The 18,371-nt window shown below is 43.0% G+C and overlaps 1 protein-coding gene across 1 annotated transcript in view; it reads right to left on the minus strand.

The window, feature by feature from the left end:
* Positions 1-18,371, minus strand: part of MGAT5B (alpha-1,6-mannosylglycoprotein 6-beta-N-acetylglucosaminyltransferase B) — a 168,989-nt gene that overhangs the window by 41,946 nt on the left and 108,672 nt on the right. Inside the window, exon 8 of the mRNA XM_083428470.1 lies at positions 17,533-17,702. Within this exon, the coding sequence (XP_083284596.1) occupies positions 17,533-17,702 (170 nt within the window). The remainder of the gene's footprint in view (positions 1-17,532; positions 17,703-18,371) is intronic.

Raw genomic sequence — 18,371 nt, forward strand, 5'->3', positions numbered from 1 at the left:
GGTGCCTCGGGTTACAGACGCTTCAGGTTACAGACTCTGCTAACCCAGAAATAGTACCTCCGGTTAAGAACTTTGCTTCAGGATGAGAACATAAATCATGCTCCAGCAGCGCGGCAGCAGTGGGAGGCGCCATTAGCTAAAGTGGTACCTCAGGTTAAGAGCAGTTTCAGGTTAAGAATGGACCTCCGGAACGAATTAAGTTCTTAACCAGAGGTACCACTGTATTAGCACCTCCAACCTTGGCAAGGCTCACCTCTTTGCTCTGCCTCTTTTCTTCAGCTGCATGCACACCATACATTTAGAGTCCATGGCTCCCCCCCCAAATAACCCTGGGAAATGTAGTTTACCTCTCACTGAGCTGTAATTATGCTTCATTTTTTAAAATTATTTTGTTACAGTTTTTCCTGTTCTGTATTGTATTTTGGTGTGTGTGTGTTGGCTTTGTGAGCTGCCCATGGAACTCTTTGTTATGAGGTAGCTTATGTAACAGACAAAAACAAACAAACAAGTGGCTACGTCGGAAGGCCTCACATCTGGCATTAGCTGAGGGACATGCAGTCAAGCGTTCCACCAGCGCAAACCATTCTGCTGATACTAAGAAACACTTAGAAGAAACTAATGAAGGACCATGCTACATTCCAAGCAAGGAAAAACAAGGATTTTCAATTTAAAGTGATTTAGCTGGGGATAAGTGTGTGAAGCTGCTTCATTGCTCTTGTCAAAAAGAATATAAGCTTCAGCGCCATGTAGAACAGAAAAAAAGCTGGCAGTGGCTAGGATGGGCTGTGGTTTTATCACTTGTAATTTAAGTTCACTTTTATGGGCAATTTTACGCTAAGTGGCTGGCCGGGAAGATGACATGAATAGAAAGTCTCTTGTGCCTGACAGCCACCTTAAAAAAAACCCACACCACATAAATAAAGTGAAGCAATGCAGAAGGGCTCAGCAGCCCATTATGGAGTAGCAGGTCAGCTTGCTAGAGATTTTCTGGCGCTTTGTGAGCATCTCAGCAGTAAAGAATTAAAGTGCAAAATCAAAGAGGTAAGGGAAATTTTGTGGATTCTTAGAATATGGACATCAGCTTAGAGTAGCTTTTAACACATTTGAGGGGAGAGGGGAGAGTTCTGCATTTGCATATGGAGGCTGACTATTTCCACTTGTCTTATCCCATCCTTCAGCCCTAGGAGCCCCTATAATGAAGCTGCCCCAAAGAAGAACTATCCATTTGAAAAGAGGAAAATTTCACTTGTCTCTGTGGCTCCCAACATGACCATTCGGCCTTTGGTAAGAGGAAGCTGTCCCTTTATAAAGAAAGAAAAGGATGATAACCTCTTGATATTGGATTTTTTTAAAGGGTGTGCACTATCCAAAGTGGTAGTTCAGTGTGGCAGTACAACGTAGCAGCCATTTTATCTATCATAGATGGGAAAACTCAATGTTCAAAAAAAGAGGAATATGCAGATGACAAGGAATACATGTGACTATTGACTTGGTCAGCAGGAATACAGGAGAAAGGCACACTGGTGAAGGTTGTTCTCGTGGTGGTGTTTTCATTTGTTTATTTGAATTTTGAAGGATCATAGTGTTCCCTTTGAACTGGTACAATAGGCCTTCAGGGAATTTTAAAATAATGACTCATCAGCTGAATGCTTTCTCATAACTTCATTGAATTACCCACAACAGCTGCTACCAGATCAGCCAGGAAGAAAGTGAGCTATGCCCGGGGGTGGGGCTGCGAGTGGTTACACATCTCCACATCAGAAGCAAGGAGTCAAGATGGGCCTCTTCTTTACTTTAAATTTAAAATGCTTCATTTGCCCACCTGAAAAGCCTAGTTCACTTGGTTCACTGTAAGACAGCCCTAGGGGGGCTGACCCCCAGTCAGTCAACTTGGGAAATCAGTAGGATGGGCTTCATACTGAATAGGACAACAGGGCTATAGCAGGATGGACAAATCAGTTGTGGGGCAGAAGCAGAGGGTCAGGAACATAGGAAGCTGTCTTATACTGAATCATTGTTGCTCCACCTAGTTCAGTATTGTCAACTCTGGTTGGCGCTTCAGGGTTCCTGATAGGGGTCTCTCTCAGTCATACATGGAGATGCAGAGATTGAGCCAAGGACCTTCTGCATGCAAAGCAGATGCTCTGCCACTGAGCTACAGTGCTTCCCCCAAAGTACAAAAGACTTCCCTCCAAGATCTTCTACAGGTAACCTCTCCTGTCGTTGTATGTAGAAGTTAACTACTTCTGCCCTTATGGACACACTGGGAACTTACTTAGGTATGTAGGAATCTGTATTATACCCTGTCAGACCATTGCTCCATCTTCCTCAGTACTGTCTGCACTGAACAGCAGCAGTTCTCCTTGGTTTTAGACAGGAGTCTTTCCCAGCCCAACCTGGAGATGCTGGGAATTGAACCAGGGACCTTCTGAGTGAAAAGCAGACACTCTACTACTGAGCTATGGGCATTCCCCAAGGATTGTCTATTGACTCAGTCAACAAACCTGAGGTCATTTGACTTTGGATGGAGTTAGCACAGGGAGGCAGCAAGCTGAGTTGGGTGTGTGAATGTCTAAGGCTAGTTGCATAAAACTGACAGCAGGGTCTCCTCACAGACATGAATGTCATTTATACATTTTACAGGCACCGAGTTCTACTGCCTGCAAATAGTACACTTTTGTTACAAAGTTTTTCCATTCATTCTTATTCTCTGGGGGGGAAAGCCCTATTGGGCCACAGTAGATACAATTCAAGATTACACAGCGGAGGGTGGGAAGGTTAGCACTGTCAAGGAGAAGTGCAATAACATTTATCTCTGTGTTTCCAGGAGTGCAAGGGTAATTGGCCGGCAGCTCCATGACCTACTAGGCAACGAAATCTCAGCCACTGAGGGTTTTGCAAGACACAGTGGACAGCTAAAAGTGGGAATCGCAGAAGGTTGGCTGAGTTGCATTTCATCTTCTCAACGTTGAAGAAAAGCTACAATCTTATACCTGCCTCAACACAAGGAAGTTGTGTTGTGCAATCAGTGGAATTGATGCTAGCATGTGTTATGGGATGGGGGAAATGAGAGTGAAATTTATTGTCAGCTTTGTGGTAAATTTGCCCCCATTTCTTATTTATTCCAACACCTGAAACTTGGTATGGTACTGTGGATATGAATATGTGATAATTCTTCCTGAATTTGAGTCATGAGCTTGTTAGGTAAAGGTAAAGGACCCCTGGATGGTTCAGTCCAGTCAAAAGCGACTATGGTGTGCAGTGCTCATCTTGCTTTCAGGCAGAGGGAGCTGGTGTTTGTGCACAGACAGCTTTCCAGGTCATGTGGCCAGCATAACTAAACCGCTTCTGGTGCAATGGAACACTGTAATGGAAGCCAGAACACACGGGAACTCCATTTACCTTCCTGCCGCAGCGGCACCTATTTATCTACTTGCGCTGGTGTGCTTTTGAACTGCTAGGTTGGCAGAAGCTGGGACAGAGCAATGGGAGCTCACCCCATCACAAGTATTCAAACTGCCAACCTTCTGATCGGGAAGCCCAAGAAGCTCAGTGGTTTAAACCACAGCGCCACTTGCTCCCTTGTTAGGTAGCATTTGGCAAGTCACCATCCCTCATAGCATTAGTTTATTTCCTTCCAAACATGACAGATGTGGCTACCATCTTGATGACAACAGGTGTATCCTTCCTTCAAACTGATCTCCCTCCCTTGCTTTCTGCTGCACACACAGTCAAACGCATACACAGGAATGAGCGGGAATGTACACAAGAGAAAACATAGAATAATAGGCCCTTATGAATGTTGTGCACCATTATGAACTGTTGACTTCAATTATAGAAAAGACACACAAAGGAGCAAGAAAAATTATGAGCAGCTTCTTTTCTCCTTAATAAAATGTGATTCTCATTGTGACCTACTTTACAAGCTTACTGTGAGAATGAATCAGCTGAAACTTGTAAAGGACTTTGCAAATTGAAAGTACTATAATAAAGGAGTTAATGGGATGCCCTACTGATTTTTTGGACTACAAACTCCCATCAGCCCCAGCCTGCATGACCAATGAGCAGGAATGATGGGAGTTGTAGTCTAATAACAACTGAAAAACACCACACTGGCTGCTCTTGTACTAGATGAATGAATTGATGATAGCCTGATTGTAAAATGGGTGTTCATTTGAAAATTAATCTGCTTTCCGGATTTTAATTGGCCCAGTGTCGTAGTTTGTGTGGCAGAATTCACACAAATATTATGCACTTCCTTTTATATCACACAAATTACTCAAGAAAAATAAAGCTATAGGCTTCAGATAGATCTTCTGTAACCTAATGGTGAACACCAATTATAGTCTGCCATCATTAGGCATAATCTTTCATAAAAGCAAAGCCCAAGCTCATCAGCTGGTGCAAAAATGTGTACCAGTTCCATGTATTCGATGGAGTTATATTGAACTGGGAAATCTAGCCCTGTGGCTAGATTTCTAGAGAAAGAAAAATTGCACTAAATTGCCAAGCAAGCTAGCTAGTGCAATGGGACTTCCCCCTTTACCCATGCTCACCCCAATCCACTCTGGAAGGGCAGAAGAACCCCTAGAACAATGAAAATGGGGAGGAGAGGGGGATGGTTCCATCTGCTAAGCAGAAATGCTTGCACCGACAGAATGATCAGTAGAGAGGGTTGCTGGATTCTTCCCTCTGAATTCACTATCAGTCTCCATTTGTCTTTCACTTTAGCTAATATGTTTTAACTTTAGCCCTGATCTCAATTCAGCCTGCACCTTCAAGTTCCTTTTCTACAATTCCTCCTTATTTAAACATTCTCTATTCAAGCTTTCATCATCTGCCAGTTAAGTCAACTAATTTTCTACTAAACCCAATTTCACTCATGGTTGGAGTGAAATCTTGGTAATTTTTCCTCATGCCATGTACTATTAATGGCGCTTGAAATTATGCAAATAAAATTGAACACAAATGCTTTCTTCGCTGAAAGCTTAACAGATTTGTTTAGGGGGGGAAATGATCTTTGCATCCAGGGCCAGTCGCTTCTGAAATCTTAATCTTAAAAGAAGAAGAAGAAGAGGAATTGACTAGTGAAATCTGCTTTTGATTGAATTTCCATGAATCCCCTTTTGCCGCCGACACTACAAACCTCTTATGAGGATATCATTAATTAAGATTGCTCTGGAAAGCAGTATAACAAAGCAGACGAGCAGACAAGAGTCTGCAAAATGAGACCAGCTTGCGTTTATTAAATAAGAAATAACATGAGTGATGGCTGACATTGTTTCCTCTTTAATTAAGCCAGTTAAAGGCATAATGTTCACCTATACAGGAAAGCTTTGCTGGGTTGTTTTTGGACATCTGTCTTGAACAGCTGCACGTATCCCAGAATAAATCTGCAGCAGGCTTTTCTCCTGCTATTCCTCCCTTACAGGTAATTTAATCAACCAAGGGAGACATTTTGAAGCTGATACGATGGATTCAGATTACAGTGGGCTATCTTCACATCCCATTGACCTATTTTCAAATTAACCTGAGTTTTACTTCCAAGTTATTGCTCCCCAAGTTGAGACATCCAGCACAAAATTGATCTCGGCAAACCTCTGCTTCCTTACAGAGGACAGGACCAATATACTAACGTCAGCATTAATTGCATTCCTGCTGCTAGCCCTTCTTAACTGTAAATCAATGGCAACAGTGGACGGTTCGGCAAGAAAGGACATCATAGAGTGCCTGTTTGTTTGTTTTTAATTGGGGCAAGTCTTAGTTTTCCCATGATAGTTGGGGCACATCTCCCAATTTCATATCCTCTAGCTTTCTGTTTTTTCCTCCATTGTTTTTTCCTTAATCATACTGATTTATTCTTAGAGGCCACCCATCTAATCATATCCATCACTGTTTACTATATTCCTCATGGCTTTCTGGGTTTCCTTAGGGATGGGCAGTGCAACCCTAAACACTGACAAGAGAGAGTGGAAGTGCAAGTCCATGAAATCTCCTCCCTCCTTTTTTTTTGGGGGGGGGGGGGGAGCTAGTCCCTACAGAGAAGAATTGCATGAACTGGCCATTGGTGTAGAAGATCTTCATACATCTGTGTGGTGGGCGAGATGAGGATGCGGTTGCTCCTCCACCCAGCAAAGAGGGCAGCTACAAAAAGTCTGGTCAGAACTAGAGTTATATTTATCATTTGTTCCTGTGAAGTGCAGAAGTGGGCAAACCATCCATTGGGATTGCTCACCTGAGTAATGGGAGAAGAATTATACTGATTGAGCAGGTCATGGTGGTTCGTATGTCAATCGCAACGAAGTCTGCAGATTTAAGGGGATCTATCTTCCCTGGGAAGCATGTTTTAAAAAAGCTTGACACTTTGTGCAATCTAGCATATTCCGAAATTGCTGTCTGTGAACCTTGGAGATAAGTCATTTCCGGCAAAGATGGATAATGTTACTGCATCCCAAGTGTAGAATGAAATCCACCAGAGAAGGGGTGGGGGTGGGAAGCGAAAGCAGTTCTTCAGTGCGACAGTGGAATTTTAATCAAAGAGCTTCCACCTCAACTGCCTTCAGTGCATGCTTGATTCACTCCAACGTCTGCTTGGCTACCGTGCTTCTACTCCCCCCCCCCCCCGTGTGGACCCATTTAGGCTGTGCACAGGTGTCAAGTGATGACTAATGACAGAACAGGATGCTATCAGCATACAAGCTCACACAACTGCCTATTTTAAATACAAGGCAATTATATAATGAGGATCTTTACAGGTAGTCCTCCCCCCCCCCCGACACATTTCAAAGCACCCAGTTAAGAAGACTTCATTTGGAACAAACATATTTCACGAAAAAGGAAAAATTAACAGCTCGTTGATTCCTCCTTGTTTATGCACCTTCTTTTCTCAGAGAATCAAACCCAAAAGGGCAAAAGCCCTTCCCTTTCAGAATTTACAATGGCATAAAGCTATTTATCTGGGTCCCTCATGCAAAAGCAGTCAATAAATCTAATCAGCTATGTGTTTCTGAGAAAAAGAGTTGTCTCTTTAATTAAAGGTAACAGGTTTTATAAGTGTTCTAACTGGCAATGCATGGATTTAAGCAGGCGTCTTTACATTTTGGAAATATATCACAGATCCTGTTACCATGGGTTCCGAACAATAGACAGCTGTCCCTACCAGGGGGAGAAACAGGAGGAACCTGCTATATATAGATGAACGACTCTTGCAAGCTACTGCAGGGCCCTTTTATGGGAAACAACACTACCAACTGTTCACATCTAGGGTTAAACTAGATGTGACCATGGCAGATAACTTGCTCTTTGCCGATGTCTCCCTCATTCACCTATAAGGTGGCCAAGTGGACAGGATCCTTCCTTAACAGAAAATGAACACATAAAAGAGGGGTGCTGAACATTTCCTTTCCCTTTCCTCCCATCTCCTCCCCTCAAAACTTTACTCCAGGCAATTTACTCCCTTTCCAGCTCATGCCTGATATCTGAGATGGGAAGGGAGGGAAGGACTGAGGTGTGGTGAAGTGGGGGCTGGTTCAATGGTCTTCTCCCACATGCTGCTTTGACACACCATTTTACACTTGAACACGGCAGACGCGTTAATGACAGCCCTGCCACTTCTAATACGAGTCCTTGGGGCAAGCTATAATTGATACTAAATGTGCCTTTGAAACCTGTGCTTGATTTTGTCCTTCTCTAATTCTTTTAGTAAAAGCAGACATAGTGGCTGATTCAGCCACTAATATTCAGGGATTAAGATTCCCGCCCCCCCCTAGTGCTAATTACAATAGAAAGCACTGCTAGTGGGGAGGAGGGAGTATTTTCAGCAAGGGAAATGGCAAGTGGAAAGGGTTAATCTTCCTTCTGCCCTGTGTCAAAGCTCCGACCAAGAATGAGCCCTCCACAAGTGCTCTTAACCTTTGTTTGATTGGTTTTTAAAGAGGAGAATCTCAAGCACAGGATTCAAAGAAATGTTTAAAATCATGTCTAACGTGATTTTAGTGCAACAGAACAGCTGTTCAGCACCAACAGTTTTTGGACAGCTCCTCAGCTTGTCAGAGAGGAATGTTTTCCAAGCCTTCAAAAACCTGATTGAGATGCTTCTCTCTAAACTTAAAGACACCCCCCCTTCCCCACATGAGAGTATGCTTGTGCAAAACTGAAAGAGAGAGAGACTCGCTCATCTGGGGACAGGGGAGAAGATGCTGTTTGTTCCACTCCCTGCATCGAACTGCAGGCTTGGGCAAACTGTACCCATAAATCCTCATACCATTCTGAAGGAAGGCAACATTGCTAGGGCTAAATCCTGTTTTGCCTCTTTTTTCCCATTTCTTTCACAAATGTTTTACCAAGCAAAGGAGAAAAGGCGAGAGGGAATCTTTGAGCTGCCAGTCTGTCTTTGCAGCACCTTTTAAAAGTTCATCAAAATGTATACACTACTTGTAAGAAGAAACCTTCAAATTGGTTTACAAAAAAACAAACCAACCAAGAAATTTATAAATAAAAATAATTGAGAAAGTTATTTAAAACATTCAAAAATAGTTTTAAACAACAATAAACTATAAACAGATTCAAACACATGTCAATCTTCTACATATCTGAGCAGGCTCATAGCGACCAGCATGCATATTTATCCTGAGCTTCTCATACCTTAGTTTCATTTATTAAATTTGTACATTGCTTCCTACTTAAAACATTCCGAGGCAATTTACCCTAGGCAGGCATTTCAAACCATCTGGGTCCTAGAGCTAATACTATTAAAACTGAACAATAAATGCTTCCACAAAACTGAGGAAAGAGACTAGAGTCAAAAACCTAAGGGTACCATCACAGACTCATTGGACTGCAATGGAAGGAAGGGACCAGCATTTCAGCTCATCTTATACCTTCTGTGGCAGAGGAATACAGCCTATGATCATCCAAATTTTACTCTGTCACCAGCAAAGAACAAAGGAATTGCAGCATACTGCGCTCAAGGGGCTCAATGGCAGGAAATCTGTTTCATAATGCGAACACAAGCAGTTTAAAAACATTCAGCAGAAAGGAATGAAACAAGGACAATGGACTATGTACCATTTAAGGTTAAGCCTTGGAGCCTGAGCAAGCAATAACTTATATTTGAGCACAGCAGTTGCTATTTTCTGTCTGGGCTATAGTGTTTTATTTTCTATGTAGCATTTATTTCTGCTGTACATTTTTAAAAGCAAAAAAAAAGGGGGGGGCACGGTTTATGCCTTTGTGCATTCTTCAGTAGCACAAAGGTACCCATGATTCCTGTTTAATAACCTAGAAAACAATGGGATAATTCACAAGCACAACCCTCCAAAAAATAAAAATATAAATAGCAGTACCTGGCATGCCGACATGGAGAAAACATGCAGGTGAGTCACAGGTCTAGTCAGCAATAAATCCCAGGATTATGGTAGCAGACAATAATATTCTGGCTCATATGCTGGTGAAAACCAACCTAGGTCATACCCAGATACCTCCAGGTAGTGACACAAAGGAACATAGGCAGCCAACTGTAAATCACACTCCAATGATATACAAAGAATACAGTGCACCTTGTCCCCCCCCCCCCCCGGCTCTCTTGCACAAACACCTCACATTTTCTCAACCTCTTTCTTTCTCTGCCACTTACCAACTTAACAATTGATCAGCTCTATTACAAAGTGCAAAGCAAATGGATTTGTCTGTACATAATAAGCAGGCTAGAAGCAATTGCATTTAGAGGGAAATTTGAGGCCTGAGCATTTGCTGTTAATAAAGCTATGTAAATTTCCACCATTAAGAAGCTGGCTATTAAAGAGGGGGTTGGGGAGAGAAAGAGAGACTGGAATGTGGTCCCTTGATAATATCTCCATTAAAAGAAATCAGGTATAATTATACCATCAACAGATCTTGGGGTCTTATATCTTTCTGGAAAATGCACCGCTTTTCATCTGTGCCTATGGGGAAGTCTTAATTTATCGAGAGACACAACACTGACAGTAACAATAATATTCTACTCCCTCTCTGTTTTGTCTTTTCTTCAAGTTACTTAAGGCTCACTTACATTTGAAGTCCTCCCCCTCCCTCCCACTGGGCATAGGGCCTGCTATCCAGGGTGCCTGCAGATTGGGTTGCTGTGGGATCTGTCAATCATTGCTCTTCCACTGTAAGCAACATAGAGAATTGCAGCTGACCTCCCACACTTCGGAAGGTTCTAACATTTTTATGTGTGTGCATTCTGCTGTGTTCTGTCCACAGCAGTGAGCATGACATGACAGCATGTGTGGGCAGAAAAGAAAGCATTCACTCGAGCATGTCCATTTTGAAGTCCATTTCTATCACTTTTTAAAATCTTTTTTTCCCCACCAAAGTGCTTTTTAATATTTCGGCACTTCTGTGCAGTTAAAAACAAAATGAAAAAGAAACAAACTTTTTTTAAAAAATATAAAAATGGCATTGACTGAAAAGGCAGCATGCTAGTTAAATTCAGTTTTAAAATTTGCTCTGTGGCAAAAAAAGAAAAGAAAGGCAAATGAAAAGACTGGTTAAAAAAATTCATGGCTAAAATGAAAGGTAATTGTATCAAGTTGTATAGCCTACCTTCAGATGGTAGGCAAACCTGTCCAATATTATCACTGAACACATCAAAACCATGGCTCTTTAACAGAGAGAAGAGTAGCACTACGGTGATCTACAGCTGTGGAAATTGAGTTTGGCACCACTGCGTAAACTCACGGCTTGGAGCCTGATCAGCAGCTCCAGTGGGTGGGTGGGTAGGAATCAGCAAGAGATGCGAGAGAGCATCAGTGGGCAATGTGTCATGGGCAATGTGTCAAGGCCCCCTCCTGTTAAGCACCATCCCTGTTCGCCTTAGTGTTCTGCCCTTTTCATATTTTAATGGGTTGGGGTTTTTTTGTATACTGAGAAAAGGGAAAACAAAGGAGGTCTATGACTTGATGATAATGACACCACACAGGTTCCCCGTACAAAGCAAGCGACTAAAGCACAACTGTTCCAAAGTATATGCTTTGTGTGAAATAGCCCTCACTCTCTGATCCACATTAAAGATTGAATGTTCTGCACAATAAAATATGAAGAAAGCCTCCTCACATTGGAATCCATAGAGACCACACACCTGAGCTATGCTTCTAGCCTCCTTAAGCCACAGAGATGCTGCTTGAAAGACTGTTTTCTAAACCTTTCCACAATCATTCCCAACTAGAACCCAACTTTATGAAACTTGCAAGGCACAGGCACACACACATCCATATCTTTACATTCTATACAAATGTAACAAAGGAAATGTAACATTTTCATCCATTTCTGCGCGAAATGGGCAATGATCAGAAGAATTGCTTCCAGGATTGTGCCCGAAAAAAAATTCTGACCTTAGAAAAATAGATTTAGGTATTACATTTCCTGCATTTTAAAATATCTTAAGCAGCAGGGCTTCTCTTAGGTTTTTTTGAAACACTGTCAAGCCCGTTATCCAAACCTTGTTTATACAATCCCCTTTCTTATCTGAATCTGCTACACTCATCACAGGTGTTGATGACTGTGATTCCCTATAAGGATGGTCTGTCTTTTATCAGAAAAGATAAATGGTCCAAAGGGGTACCGTTGTTTGTATTCTGCCCTTCCTCCATGGAATTCAGAGGGGCATACATGGAGATCATCACATTTTATCCTCACAAAAACTCTGCGAGGTGTGTTGCGCTTAGGGCTGTGTCATTTCCTCCTGTACTATATTCTTTTATTGTTTCAGAAGCTGTGTGGTGCATTTCACTCTCTTTAATATAATTCCAACATAGAGAATTTCTATAATAAATTCTGGAATTGGAAGAAATGTACTTAGCTGCAGTTTTCAGTTGTTCTTGTTCCACTTTATCCTTTGCAATACAATGCATGCATGTGACTGTATATGCATGATAACATGATGCCCCCAAAAGCGAGTGATCTTGATGTGATTTTTAATTCTCTTCCCCCGCAGTGTTATACTGAAGAGTTGGGGTCCTCCTCTGCAGTGGTAAATGCCACACACAAAGAATCTGGCTACAACTTCTTGTATTCTTAAATCAGATGGTGAGGATTTCAGAATGATCTCTAGTTAGGCTGGAAAAGTGTCATCTGGTGAGCTTCATGGCTAGGCAGGGATTTTAAAAAATGGCCCTAAATCCAACAAACTACCCAGGAAACCACATGACTCTAAATGAATTTCAATACTTGTCCTAACACTGTTACTTTGTTCGCACCACACACAAGAGCAAGCTGGTGTAAGAGTAGGTTAAAGGGAAACATGGGAGCAAACTTAGCATCCATATTGGTGACAGGAAAAACTCAGGGGGGAGAATGGGGTTGACTCTGGAACATGCATATGCGCCCATTGGATCACAGCTAGTCATTGGGCATAATGTAGGTGCTCTAATGTATGTGCCTTTGCTGTTTTTCACAAGCAGTGCACATGATGGCTTGTTTTGTGTGAATGATACTGGTGCAGGTACATCCCATATATTATGGGAAGTGATTGAAAATTCAGAGCCTCGATTCCTTTCTTGCTTTGTGGGGAGAAAAACAAGCCATGGAAATAAAAAGCTTTCATCTGCCAGAAGTAATTAAAATGCCTCACTTTGAAAGTTTGGTGCTTTCTTGCATATGAGCCACTCATTTCTGTAGCATAATGAACCAAAGAAGCACAGACAAATACACACATCCTCTATAATTGCACAGGCCCCACACAAAAGAAGGACAGTCAAAGGTTTGCTGTGCAGTTATTTTACTAAGTCTCAACAGACTGTGGCTTTTCTTGTTGACCTCTAGATGCATGGAATAGAACTGCATTGTTGTGACTGTGCTGAAGAACAACCTTTTCTAGCTCGCCCCAGTTGAAAGGAAGAATTCTTATGCTTAGAATAAAAGGGGGATGTAGATTCTATGTGGGCACTTATCAAATCTCTCCTCTCATTTGAACCACTTTCCTTCTGCCAGTGTTACTAGAAATATTTGTTCAAGAGTGTTGGGGGTATGGGGCAGAGCACTTTGAAAGTGCAAAGCAGGGAGTTAAAGGGCACATGATCTTCTGTCACTCTAAAAGGAAAGCTACTGTTAACAGGAATATACAGACTCAGGGTTTGCCAACTCATTATTGTCCATTGACTGGCAGTGACTCTCCTGGGTTTCAGGCTGGATTCTTTCCCAACCTACCTGGAGATTTCAGGGAATGAAGCTGGGACTTCACCAGATACGCTATCACTGAGCAACGGTTCTTCCCTGAAATTCTGAGTGCAATTGTTCCTTTAAGAGTGTCAGGAGATCATGCTGAAAAGGCAGAGGTTCATTTTTCATTGTCTCCCACACTTCCCACAACAAACGTGAGAAGCTATAAAACTTCTAGTTGTCATTTTCTATCTGACCGGTTTGCACATGCAAGCCATGAAGTTGCCATCGTCAAATGAGGATTGTTCCATTTATTTATTAAATTTACCATATATCCCACCCTTCCTCCCAAAGGATGGTGGAGAAACTTCTGAGTTTCATCTATAACTCTGCTTTGCAGAGTCCAAATTGTTTGCATCTCCATTCCAGTGGGATTGAGTTTTTGTCCTCTATTGCACAACACACAACCAGCGACATCCATTTCCAACTGGGAACTCTCCACACTCAGCACAAAAGCTAGCAGCAAAGGAGTCTTGTCTGGACCCTAACTGATTCAGCTTGACACTTGCACTCTCTTTCCCGGGAGCTGCAAATTGCTGCTGATGTTACAACAATTCCTTTGCATGGTTTGCACCAGATAATCATGTACATTTCACCTCTTGGCTGTCAGGATGCATAAAAAGGAAGCTAGCAAATTCACTAAGAAATGCAAGGGAATTTTGTGTGTGTGTGTGTGATAAAACAGTGAAAAAACAGACATCTAGTTTAAACTATAGGAGTCAAAGTGGGAGCCAAACGTTTTGTCCTCACATCATCACCAACTGAGATCAGGGCTCCTGTATTCTTCCAGGCAGACATAAGAAAGAAATGCATAAGGCCTGACAGCTGCGACTCTATGATATCTGCATTAAAGGGATGCTACAGTCAAGTTAGGTTTTTGTATGCTCTGACCAAAAATGGCTGGGCAAATTAAAACAATTATGCAAATGTGTTTAAGCTGCAGTATTGAGCTTGTGGTGAAAGTGGTGGGGTGAATTAAACAAAAGAATTAGCTTGAGTTTTGGAGAGTACACAACCTGTGTCCCTCCAGATGTGTCCCTCCAGATGTTGTTGTATCCCAACTCCCCAAACAGGCTTTGAGTGTAGCACAGTTCATCTCCTCAAATTCATGTTGAGAATGAGAACAGGGAAATGGGTCAGGTAACCAAGAATGCACTTTTGGGGGGAGCAACCATGGAACCACAGAACAACACAGGATCAAATCACCGTACCCAGAGCAAAGAGTTCCAGAAGCTACAATGCTCCTTTATTTGCCTAAGACCCTGCCTCAAGGTTCATTGGTGACAATAATTAAATACATAAATGGCCTTAAGAGCTACTAGGATTTTCTGAGTAATCTCTTCTGCTAAAGTCTTTGTTAGCTCCATAACCAGCTACCCTCCACCCTGCTATCCGTTCTGTAGCTGCAATATACAGCAAGAAGCTGAGATGAATTGCGGGGAATGCTCCACAAAGTGCTACAAAGCAATAAAAAATGTGCTGGTTTCACTGAATCGAAGGCCCTTCTCCTGCCCTTTAAAATGTTACAAAAGGAGACGCTTCATGGATTTGTGCTGTGTTACAAAACAGGAGCATGCTGCAGTAACTTAAAAGAGGAGCAGAGGAAATTATGCTTTTTCAGATCCTCTGCTGGTAGGAAACCACTTGCAGCAGTAGAGTGTACTGTCTGTTAGGTGTGTGATTGGAAGGGGAAATTGCTAGAGAATGGGAAGAGGATCCTCTACTGGTTACAAAGAGAGCTGGTGGTGCAGGAGATCTGAGTGCCCAACAAACATCAGAAACCAGTGCTGGAATGCAGAAGCCAAATCTCCTACTGTTCTGAGCGTAAGAAAGGGCTTGAACTGTGTGGAAAAGCAGCCACTGCACGTTTGCTAAACTGAAGCCCCAATATGAGCTTGGCATAGACACAGGGGTTTAATTGTGCCCTTTATGTCCCTTAATCCTCTTCCTCCTCATAACAACCAAACATGTGTTCTTACATCATTACGCTATGTATTTCCCCATTCCCAGCTCCACATTGCTGGCTGTGACCATAACAATGTCAGAATTAGGGGTGGGTGAGTCTGTCCATTTTGGTTTTTCTGTTTCTCTTTTTTTTCTAGTTTTAAATTCAGTTTTCTACATTTCTACATCATTCTGAAGGGTTTTTGTTTTTTTATGAAGTCCACATGAAAATTCATCCACCATTTACTGAATTTTTCCCCCAATGTGCACATTTTCACACACAATTTTGCCTAATATACACGTTTTGCAAACAATTTCTCCTAATGTAGTGCATTTTTTGTATGCTATTCTCACAAATATATGGCTCTTTTATGCACCGTTTATTCTAATATGTTCCTTTTTGGAAACCCAGCCAGATGGGCGGGGTGCAAATAATAAATTATTATTATTATTATTCCGGAGAACTGCATTGAAAATTCAGAGCAGTGCAAATTTGGATGTCTAGGGTAGCTTGGTTTGCTTGTTGCGTCAGGCAGTGCATATTAGGGAAGTTCACCTTCAAATGTGAGCTGAACCACATTTCCTCACCACCCCCTAGTCAGAACCTAAAGCTGGGTACAAATACTTGAAATACTCTATCTGTGGCCAGAGAAATTGGGGCATAGTGGTGGCGGTGAAAATTCATTTCACTGAATTTCTCCAGGAGAGGAGAAATGCTCCAAGGGGTTTAGGGGGCTGGAGCTAGCCATGAACAGCATAGGTGCCAACTCCCTGGAGCCCTGGGAGTCCAAGCACACACAAAATTCCCCATGAAGGGACTGGGCACCCCCAAATTTCGGTGCCAGGGCCATGCACGCCGCATGGCACCAACAGCCCCAGGCACCCATGGTCATGGGGCCACGTTTGCCCTCCTGATGAACAGTGGTAGTAGCACAGCCCTTCTTTCCTTTTCTCTCTATGGCTTTTCTGCTGTGGCAGCTACAAGCGGTGGCAGCGACGGCAACTGTGTTGGCAGCATGGCCCCTATCTTCAAAATATGGTGGAGAATCTTCAGCAGAAAAATGTGTAAAGTGGCATTATTTTTCAGATGTGTGTGCATATGTGAAAAAAGAGGAAGGTCTCAGAAATTTTCACAGAGAAATTCCATCTCAGTATTAGTCATACCAGGCCTTCTAGTTGGGGGACAGGGAGCCATCTCTTGCAACATTCAACTGGGCTTCTTGTAACATTTACCGGGAAGCTAAGCACTCATTTTAAAAATTGTATTTTTGTGACAGCTAGGGCTGATAAGGGAGCATGCCATTCTGACTGAATCAACGGCTGTTAAATACTAATCAGCCTATCCCTGCTGTGATGTTGTTTGCGCTTTCTTGTTCTTAACCCCCACCAGCTGCAATCCCCACTAGTTAGGCTAATTGCTTTCTGCAACTCAGTTTGAGCTGTAAGTAGGGCTGAGTTGGAATGAGGAGGGTAATATCCGCTCAATACCTTCAGCACTGATGAGAAGTGCCCCACTATTGCAACAAGTTATTTTTTTTTGGGGGGGGGGGTTGCTGCGGCTGGAGGAGAGAATCACTGTGAAAGGGAAAAACATGGCAGCCTATTAAGAAAGCATTGCCCCGAATAGGCTTCATTTGTCCTCATGTTTCTGATTGGCTAGGATCATTGATGAGGTCAGTCCAAGAACCATTGCCTCCTCATGCTAAGCAGGAATGCTGCGTTTTTACTTCCATTATGGAATAATTCTATGAAGGAGAAAGGGATCCCCAACTAAGGGGTAAAGCGGCGCAGCAGCAGTTTGTGAAAAACCAGAGACCAAAAACAAACATGAAAAGGCCAAACATTTCCAGTGACTTAGGGTCTGTTTTGCATTAAGGGCCCCACAAATTGTGACTTTTTGACTTTTGACCTCCACATTGAAATGGGTGGAATTTTGGCACAACCCTAGGTATAAGCAGAGACAATTTTTCCAGTTTGAGGACCACATTCCAGAAATGGAGACAACTTTTCCAGTTTGAGGACCACATTCCCTTCTGAGAAATCTTCCAGGAGGCGAGGCACATGTCAGTACGGCAAAAGGGGACAGAGCAAGGAGTGTGAATTTACCTATGTACAGTAGGCTGGTTTCTACACCACAGATTTCTTTCCTCCATCCAGGCAAGCAAAGGGGATTATTAGAGCTCAAGGGGACAGTCTAGTCAGACATAAACACTCAAGGAGGGTTTGAAGCATGGCCAGTGAGGGGCATGGCTGGGGGACAGTACATGCAGCCCCCAAGCCAGAGGTTCCCCACTGCTGTAATCTAAGCATTGTGATCACAATGAGCAAGAGCCAAAGACATGCTTCAAAACAAATGACACTGTTCAGCTTCTATTTCATCCACAAACCCACCTCTGGAGCTCCTTCAAAGAAACTGTGATTTTCAGGCTATGGCCCAGAATGAAAAGGACTGCCAAAATATCTGCCCATTGGACCATCTCCCCCAGAGGGCCTCCCTTTAAGACGCGAGGGCTGAAAACATCTCCTGATTCTTCTGTCAAGAAGCCAATGTGGATCAAAATCTAATGAAGGAGGGAGGGAGAGGAAGAGAGCATGATATCAGTGCTGGGTGTACAAGGGAGAAGCAAATATACAGAGCACATAGCAAGGTAAACTCTCAGGGTGAATCCAACTATCACATCCCATCAACACAAGGACGTCCACTTGTGCAACAAAACTTTCCCCATCTCCCCCTGCAATCTGAGCTAGGTTTCCTCTAACACTCCTGTACAGATTTGGGGAAGAGCAGGGAGGTCCCATTGTGGAAGTGGAGTCTGTATAATAATTTATAATAATAATTTATTATTTATACCCAACCCATCTGGCTGGGTTTCCCCAGCCACTCTGGGAGGCTCTACTCTGGCTCCGGAGGTAGTTGAGGACTCAGTGCCTACAGGTGAGTCTCCCCCTGGGTCCAGTAACCCTTCAGCCTCTCCTGAACTGCAGAGGCTCAGGGCAGAGAGGTGGAGGGAACTGGTTTCTCCCAGGAGGAGTGCTTGCCTTAAGGCCAGGAGAGTCAGGTCTCCTGGGGGCCGGGACCGCCCCTGGCCTCAGAGAAGATAAAGGCCAGTCAGCCCGGTCCCAGGTTGCGGGAGCAACGTCGTTGAAGAGCTGTTTCAGCCAGCACCCAGTCCGGTTCCCCCAGAGTTCCTGTCCTTGCCCGGCTCCTCACTGTGGACCCTGCTTCGCCC

Source organism: Podarcis tiliguerta (genome assembly GCF_965153285.1).
Source record: "Podarcis tiliguerta genome assembly, chromosome: 2".
Classification (NCBI taxonomy): domain Eukaryota; kingdom Metazoa; phylum Chordata; class Lepidosauria; order Squamata; family Lacertidae; genus Podarcis; species Podarcis tiliguerta.